Source organism: Arvicola amphibius, chromosome 4, assembly GCF_903992535.2.
Source record: "Arvicola amphibius chromosome 4, mArvAmp1.2, whole genome shotgun sequence".
Taxonomy (NCBI): Eukaryota; Metazoa; Chordata; class Mammalia; order Rodentia; family Cricetidae; genus Arvicola; species Arvicola amphibius.
Window position 1 is genome coordinate 47,469,160 of NC_052050.1, and position 9,679 is coordinate 47,478,838.

At 36.6% G+C, this 9,679-nt stretch overlaps 1 protein-coding gene across 1 annotated transcript; it reads left to right on the plus strand.

Moving 5' to 3' along the window:
- Positions 1-8,419: 8,419 nt before the first annotated feature.
- Positions 8,420-9,358, plus strand: LOC119811969 (olfactory receptor 1468-like). The gene has a single exon (XM_038326234.1). It carries the CDS (start codon positions 8,420-8,422, stop codon positions 9,356-9,358), a length of 939 nt encoding a protein of 312 aa, XP_038182162.1.
- Positions 9,359-9,679: the final 321 nt, after the last annotated feature.

Here is a 9,679-nt window from a genome sequence, read left to right on the forward strand (position 1 = left end):
TTTTTCGGCATCTAATGAGATGATAATGTGGTTTTCATTTTTCAGCTTGTTTATATGGTGGATTACATTGACAGATTTTCATATGTTGAACCATCCCTGCATATGTGGAATGAAGCCAATTTGATCATTGTGGATGATGATTCTGATATGTTCTTGGATCTATTTGCCAGTATTTTATTTAGTATTTTTGCATCAACGTTCATGTATGAGATTGGTCTGTAATTCTCTTTCTTAGGTGTTGGCTTAGGTCTATTCCCTAGAAGGTCCCAGATTCATGTCCGGACCTTCAGCAGTCTCTGGCTCTGGCTCACTCGCTCAGCAGTTATTCCCCTGTACCTGTTTCAGTGGAGATTGTTGACTCTGGATCTGGTCGCTGACTCAATCCTGATCTGCCTGTGTCTGGGAACTGGGTTTGCTCCTGGCTTCTGTTCCTGGTGGAACCTTCTCTCTGTGTGTGTCTTAAGTTACTGGTTTAGTCCCATTCCGGTTCTGGTGGAGATTGCAGAGACTGAGTCAAGTCGTTGGTTCAATCCTGGTCTGCCAGTGTCCCAAGACTGGGTTGGCTTCCAGGACTGGATTTTCTCCTGGCTTCTGCTCCTGGTGGAGCTTGTTTCCTCAGGCCCTCTCTAATAATAACTTTCAAGGACTAGAAATTTTCATTACATTGTTAAATGAACTGTATGGGTACAATGCCTTGAAAAAGATTAGAAATATATGTACAGTATGCTTTAATGGAAATAAAGTTAAATTTGCATCAATATACACAAATCCATAACAATGTAAAATATTTAAAACTAGAAGTTGCTTTTTTGATTTAAACATAGATTCAATAATCTACCCTTTTATTCTATTCCTATATCACACTTTTTTGGAATGAGATCCCTGAATCTAATCTTCTTTGTTCAGCTTCTTTCCTGACAATTACCAATAGCAACTTATTACTAACCCCTCTAAATGATGATAAATATTCATAACCTACTGAATGACCAATAAAGCGCTTCCCAAAATGTGGAAATGTGGATGTCCTGTTCTTAAATTTATTTTCTGCTGTCTGACTGGGCCATGACATCTTTTGGGGACCCTGAAAACAAATTTGGATTAATTGTCAAGTTCTTGGAAAACGAGATATATGGGTGCCAAATGAAGCATGATCCTAGTTAGTCTTATTAATAAAAACCTGGTGTCAGATATTGAGGAAAATGCTAAAAGATCACAAAGCAAAGGGAAAGCCACCGTCACTTCTTACCTATCTGAATCCTCAAACCAAAAGGGCTAAGAACCTGTCACTGCCCCACCTTATCACTGTCTGTCTGTGCAGGACCTCCAGACCTCTATGGTTAACTAGTGGTTACCTCTGTCCTCTGATCTCAAGGGAAGCTGTATTTGTCAGAGCACAAACAAAATATTACACAACAATATAGCATGCTTAAAACTGAGTGATTTCAGTCTCTATCCTGTAGGAGATCTGAATAAAAACCTCCTCTTGTATTTCCACAACTTATATGCTGCCCTTCTTATGAGGCGCTTTTCAGCCATCTTTAGAACCAAATCCACTCATGCTATGAAGCCTTACACAGAGAGGTTTAGGTAAATCTTCAAATGGGTATTACAAAACAGGACACAGCTATATAGTATTACCTGTGTTCTTCACTTTATTTCTACATAGACATTGCGATAGTTCTCATGATCAAAAGTAGAAAGGTGAGTGTAATATGAAATACAGTGAAACATTTTTGAGAGAAATATATAGTCATCAAATAGCTTAAATTATGTTAAATTATTATAATTTAATTGCTATTATTAGTTAATATGAGTCTCTATTATGCCTTGTTTGTAAGAAAAACTTTACCTCAGTCAAACATTTGTGGAAGAAAACCCTACAATATAGAATTTTGGTGCTACCATTGTTTTCTGACATTGTCTGAGTCATTGGAACAAAATTCTCCCATGTTAGGAAAAGGCGATATATTTTGAAAGTTAATGACAAACTATTTAGTGACTGGGCAATTTTTTAATACATATATTTAGATTTTTTTTTTTTTTTGGTTTTTCGAGACAGGGTTTCTCTGTGGCTTTGGAGCCTGTCCCGGAACTAGCTCTTGTAGACCAGGCTGGTCTCGAACTCACAGAGATCCGCCTGCCTCTGCCTCCCGAGTGCTGGGATTAAAGGCTATATTTAGATTTGTATCCTGTGATATTACTGGCTTAGTTGTTCTAGAAATCTTTCTTTCAGACTCTCTGGAATTCTGCAAGAACTATTATGTTGCCCATAAATAGTTTAATTTTGTACTACCCAATAGATAAATAGTTTCATTCTTTTTCTTGTTTTTTTTTTGTTACACTTTGATAAAAGAGTTACGTTTCCAAGATTTGAATATACTTTCAACTTGAAACATAGAAAAAGACAACTACTGAAATTGTTGGGGAAATAGCAAACTTTAAACATAGATGAAAATTTACAGCACAGAGTACAAATATTGCAAAGGAAAAAGTTCTAAGCTTAATTGTATTAGAAACCTAGAAAAAAGGATGTCTTAAACTCAAATAAAGCATAGAAAACAAAATAACATGCATATAACATACACAGAATAGATAAAGGTTGAAATTTAAAACTAACTACCAGAAGAAATCAATGAAGCCAAAAGTTGGTCCTTTAAATACAGTGATAGAAATTTGACATCCAAGCTAAAAAATGAAGAAGGGGTCAAAAGTCAAGAAGATGAGAAATGAAAGAGAAGCCAAGCTATACATGCCAAGAAAAATTAGAAAGTAAAAAAGAATGAATAACAGAATATGTACAAATTGATAGTATATATTATAAAATACAATTTCTTTAAACGGAAGCATTTATAATTACTTCAATCATTTTCAAGTTTAAAAAAAACTCTTAGCCTACTCAAAATTCAATGCTGGATTATACATAAAACCTGACCATTTCATAAGAATGCAAAGGGTAAACATTCATCTGACTTTCTCTTCATTACCAACTTCCCCTAAGAATATTCAGCCTACACCTCGGGATCCTGGGAGTATTCATCCTCAATAGGTCCTGAGTAATTACATAGAATCTGGACTCCTCTGGGATACAGAGCCCCTAGGTCCAGAGATGGCTAGAAGGGAACATGTAAGAAAGTGTTAACTACAGAGGCTGCATTTTCTGTGCTGATAATGAATAAAGGTACCAGGGCCTGAATCAGGAATCCTAATAACCCTTCAGGCATCCCAGATGAGTTGTCAGGAGTTATCTTACTGTTCTCCAACCTATGATCTTGCACTTCCAGTTTTATGACAGTATGACTGTTAATTTTCATGTATGATAACATTCTTTGCCATTTCTATACTTTCTATCATTATGCCATACTGTATAAATATCTTGTTTCACAGTTGCATTGATAAGAATTTTGGTAATAATGTGGTTTGTTACAATTATACTTTGCAAGTCTTTTGCAATTTAAAGCTAATACTAGGTCTTAAAGTTGGGGGTAATGTTGGAGTTCTTAAGCCTTCTTTTGGAACATTAATAAATTTTGGACATAACTCCTATCAAAAAGAGCTTGCTCCTTTTGCTCCTGGAAAACATCAACCAAAGTATTGACATCACCTGAGTGTCCATCTATAAAGTTGAATATCAGCTTGAAAAGCAGAATTGGTGTTTACAGATAATCCCAGGTGAGATGCATGTATATTAACTGTTGTAACTATTTTTATGTGATATCCTTATTTGCTATTAATGACTGTAAGTTCAACAATTGGAGAATTGAAGTTCATTAGGTCAGTAGCAACAAGCTTCACAGGTAACCTCTGCCTTGTAATCTCTGAATGTAAGAGTGGACCGCGCACATTTACAGAATAATAATAATTCTGAGAAACTAGGTCCACGATTTCACTTCTATTTCTCTTCCCTTTGTAAACAAACATAACATCCAAGTGTTAAGTTGTTATTGCATGTGGACTAATGACCATTGGCAAGATGAAGACACCTACAGCTGAATTCCTTCAGATAGTTGTGGTGGAAAAATTTACTACCTCTCAGTGTGACATTCATTTTCTTCTATTTTTTTTTTCAATTAGAGGTAGAACGCAAGACCTTTGGCATCTTAGACAGCTACCATACCACTCAGCTAAATGCCCAGTCCTTGTCCTCATGTCTGTGTGCTTCTCCCTGACTCCTTTGATAGGGTTGATATAGATTGTAGTTCATTATATGGAGATATCCAGAAAAACATAGAACAGGATAAGGAACTATGCTTATAAAAAAAGTTCGCATGTAATTTGGAATTGATAAGTTCAGTAGCTGCAGAACAGATTTCCTGGGAACAGTGGGGTACAACCTCAAATCCAAGGCAGTCTGGATGCAGTTTCTAAGGAAACTTCAATTTTGCCATTTCTTCTGCCAATTGTTTACATGAAGCTAGTCACATTATGAAGGATTAGAGGTACTTTACTCTGATTTAATGTTAATTACTAATTTAAATGTTAATAACAATGTAAAACACCTTCATAGAAATTTTCAGAAATTTGACAAAAATTTCTATCAGCACATAGATCAGTTCCTACAATAATTAACTACCAAGTTAGTTATGGAAATTTTCAGAAATTTGACCAAAATTGCTATCAGCACATAGATCAGTTCCTATAAAAGTTAACTACCAAGTTAGTTATAGATAGCTGAAAATGAACGCGAGAAGAATAAAAATAATGCCTACTTTATAAAATGTTCATTGTATTTCCTTCCCTTCATCACCATCATTGTAATCATAATTAAAGCAAAAAAATTTTGAGCCATTAGTATTATTGAAAAGAGTATTACATCATATCTATCCTAATATTTTTCATAAATACCCAATTGCATCTCTAAAGCTAATCACAAAGTATCCAACTCCAGTTGGAATGGGACTGATGGATCATGCGACCAAACCCGTCTCTCTGAGTGTGGCCAACAGCGGGGGCTGACTGAGAAGCAAAGGACAATGGCTCTGGGCTCTGATTGTTCTTCATGGACGGGCTCTGTGGGAGCCTTCTCAGCTTGGTCGATCACCTTCCTGGACCTGGGGGGAGTTGGGAGGACCTTGGTCTTAGCATAGAGTGGGGAACCCTGATGGCTCCTTGGCCTTGAGAGGGAGGGAGGGGAGGTATGGGTGGAGGGGAGGGGAGGGAAGGGGGAGAAGGAGGGGAGAGAAAGGGGAGAAGGAGGGGAGGGAGGGGGGGAGGAGGAGGGAAGGAGATGGAAATTTTTAAATATAAAAAAAAAATAAACCATGAGGAAAAAAAAAAATTTCATACTAAGTGGTCAAGTTTAATGAGTTTATATTATGGGGAGATTAAAGAGGAAAAATTATTTCTATTAATGTGCATTTCTGACTTAAATTTGAAAGAGTGCTTGTTTCAGGCCACAACACAGCCAAGAAATCTTCTTGGACATTGGGTCATATTCAGATATAGCAGGTCTTACTGCAGGATAAAGGCATGAATGGCCTTTCCTGTATGAAATGTAGACTATGACAGCAATAGCTGTAAACCAGTAATCAGAGTCCTCAGTAGCTTTGAGATGAGTACAAGTTGCTGAGGGAATAGGATATGATAGCAGATCTTATTGTGAGGAAATTTTTACTGAGCATATGGCCTGGCATGTTTTTGAAACATAAGTGGGATCAGCCACATCACAGAAGAGAGTATTTAGTAGGTTAAAAGAACCTCAAATCAGAAATGGTGGTGGCACAAACTTCAGTTTGAAGTAAGTATTGCTGAAGAGAAGAAAGCAGACACCCAGTGAAGCTATATCTTAAAGGTTAGTATAAGTCAGATAAGAAAGCACCATTTATGCACATGACAGGAATTTTGTCCTTAAAAACAAAAGGGTCACCTTAGGAATAAATTGAGAAAGAAAAGATTGTATTTTCATCTCAGAATTCCAGCATGTTAAACATACTGGAGAAAATAGTGTTGAGACATGTGACATGGGTTGGAATTGAATTCTGATTTCAGTATTTCTAAGATTGATTAATTGGATAGTTTTAAATGCCTGGACCAGAAGAGGATGAAGATGAAAGTCTGTATGTCATGCTAGGTAGGAAAAAAGAAAAAAATACAATAAAACTCATATGCTGGGTCTTTAATTACTCTTATCATATTATGAGAAGCAAGATAAGTAGAAAACTGCCTTTGGACATACCAGAGTAGCAGTGAGGGTCAGTTTCAAAAGGAAACCCTCTGATGGATCATTTAGGCAAGACCACGGGACTGGAGACCCTGGAATGTCTTTTGCTTCTGCCACATCTTTACATGTCTGGTGCAACACTCTTTCTCTGGTACCTAGCATGGTGTGAGTGGATGTGGGGAGAACTCCACTGCCTGTAATATAGTGTGTTTATTGCTTGGAAACATTCTGTTCTACTGGGTATTTTTACCCGTGGATTGTCAAGAAGATGACCCCATGCTATGCTGTACTGTCTTATTTGATAATATTAATTATAGCCTATAAAGAGTTTAGATGAACAAAAATAAATATGAAGATATGTTTCACAGATAAGGCCATTGAGTTCCACCCTAGGAGCTGCTCAGGTTAAGCATTAAAAGGAAAGAAAGCACCTGAGTCCAGGAGTCAGGTTGGCTCCATTTCTCTTAATGCTAAAAAGAGGCAGTCATGTACTACTAGATAAATCAAAGCTCCAAAATAACTTCAGGGTAGACCAAATGCCTTGCTAATAGTTTTAAGATAAATAAGTCCAGAAAACAAGCTAAAGTTTACAAGAACACATAGCTGAACTGTCTGACTCATAAGCCTAGGTTCAAAAGTACAAAACATTCTGAGTGTTGTTAGCTCCCCTTGCTAGGTCTTGTTAATATTCAAAGTGATGATTAATACCTTATACCCATTTCAGTCCTCAATCCCCTGATATAAAAAAAAAACTATTGATGAGTGGGTATGTTAAAGATTTAAAGTACATGTGACTGATTCTTTTTTGTACATAAAAGTTTAGGTTCGTGATTCCTTCAAGACGCCTTACCTTTTAAGATAAATAATAATTGGCTCTTTCTTTGTAACTGAAAAATGCAGCCCGCCAGTAAAAGATCTGACAAGAACAGCTGGCTTGCCCACACAGTTAATCAATAACAAGTTGCTTTGGTATTAATGTATGAGGGTTCTTGGGATAATTTGTTTTTCACCTGTTATATGTAAAATATTTAATCATGTAAGGTAGATAAAAACATGTTTTACCTATATTCATTAGAATCATTCACTTGAAAAACAGAGTGTAACCACATTGTAATTACTATATTGCCTGAAAAGCTTTGTTGGGGTATGTAAGCTGTAGAAAAATGTATACATAATAAAGAAAGAAAGAAAGAAAGAAAGAAAGAAAGAAAGAAAGAAAGAAAGAAAGAAAGAAAGAAAGGAAGGAAGGAAGGAAGAAAGAAAGAAAGAAAGAAAGAAAGAAAGAAAGAAAGAAAGAAAGAAAGAACATAGAAAGAACACAGAAATCAGATAATAAAGAAGGAAGCATCAAGAGAATGTATGAGTGTTTCCTTTCCTAAAACCCACCTCTGAAAGAAAAGTTTAGATTACAGTGACTCTGATTGATTCCTTCAAAATCCTGTGCTTCTGGAGGCTGACCCACAGACAGCAGTAGAAAACAGAAGATGTTGTGAGAGAGAGGAGTATATTTACCTTGGGAAACATTCAGCATTAGATGCCTGCAAGAAAAACAAAACATAGAGTATGATTAGTCAGCAATGAGTTAGAGAGACAGTTACATCTGACTTTCATTTGGTAATCTAACACATTAACATAAAGTGTTTTTCTCAGTGTTCATATAGAATTGTGAGGATCAGGCATACAAAAATAATTCAAAAATTCACAGAAAAATAAACTATAGAATGGAGTGAACTATGGTTGCCTAGAATAAGCAGGCAGGCAGGAAAGAGATATGCCAATACATTTTGTGTATCAAAATTAATTAGAAGTGATTAGGCAACACCAAAAAAGTAGAGCATGCTAAAAAAATTAAGAAAAGTCATTCATGGCTATAATGACTGAATGTATCTGGATGTAGAGATTATAATTATTTTGATAAGAGTAAGATTAATTACTGTAGAGTATGTGACACACCATGAGTGTCACAGACACATGTCTGTTTTCACTGGGATAAATAGATGAATTGGGGAATTACAGTGAGTATAAAGAGCAGGGTTAGTATGACATTACCTAGAAATGACAACTAAAAAACTTAAGGGAATAAGGATGTTACATGCCATAGTGAAGCAAAAAAATTATAAAAATTAAAGAACATGAAAAATAAAGAAAAATTCTTCTTTCTAAATAATACAAGAATGGAATTCATCTATGATATCATACAGGCTTAACTACTGGCACCATAAGAAACTAGTAATTTCTTCCTGAAGTCATTGGAAGCAAATCATGACTAAAAACAACCAAACTGTCATCTCCCAGTTCATCCTCCTGGGCCTGCCCATCCCTCAAGAGCTCCAGCACCTGTTCTATGCCCTATTTCTGACAATGTACCTCACCACCATCCTGGGGAACCTCATCATCATCATCCTCATTCACCTGGACTCCCATCTCCACACTCCCATGTACTTGTTTCTCACCAACTTGTCCTTCTCTGACTTCTGTTTTTCCTCTGTCACAATGCCAAAATTGCTGCAGAACATGCTGATCCAGGACCCATCCATCCCCTATGCAGACTGTCTGACACAAATGTACTTTTTAGTAGCCTTTGGAGACATGGAGAGTTTCCTTCTTGTGGTCATGGCCTACGACCGCTATGTGGCTATCTGCTTCCCCCTCAATTACAACAGCATCATGAGCCCGAAGCTCTGTGTGAGTCTGGTGGTGCTGTGCTGGATGCTGACCACATTCCATGCCATGCTGCACACCCTACTCATGGCTAGATTGTCATTCTGTGAGAACAATGTGATCCCCCAGTTTTTCTGTGACATATCTGCTCTGCTCAAGTTGTCCTGCTCTGACACTTATATTAATGAACTAATGATATTTATCTTTGGAGGGCTCTTTATTTTCATCCCATTCTTACTGATAATTGTATCCTATGTACAAATTGTCTGTTCCATCTTAAAGGTTTCATCAGCTCAAGTTATCCACAAGGTCTTCTCCACATGTGGTTCCCACCTGTCTGTGGTCTCACTGTTCTATGGGACAATTATTGGTGTCTACTTTTGTCCATCAACTAATACCTCCACTGTGAAGGAGACAGCCATGGCCATGATGTACACAGTGGTGACTCCAATGCTTAACCCATTCATCTACAGCCTGAGGAACAGAGATCTGAAAGAGGCCCTGATAAGAGTCCTTCGGAAGAAGAAAATTTCTTTATAATGGCAACACTGGAGTTTTTACTTAATATAGTAAATATGTTGATATAAATATTACAAAATATTTCTCTAAAATAAGACACATTCGATGGCATACAACATAATATTTACACTGCAAAGAGAAGTTTTACAAAGTAGTTCAACTAGGGAACAGGACCTTAGTAACTCAATGATGCTATCCTGTCTTTCATTTGTGATTCTAGATATTCATTAGGTAAGTGACACTGTTTTTTCAATTGTTTTTTTTTTGAACTATGTATTTTTCTCCATTCCATTCTCTTCCTCTGCTTCCACTTCTAGTCTCTCCCATTATGCCTTAATTCCA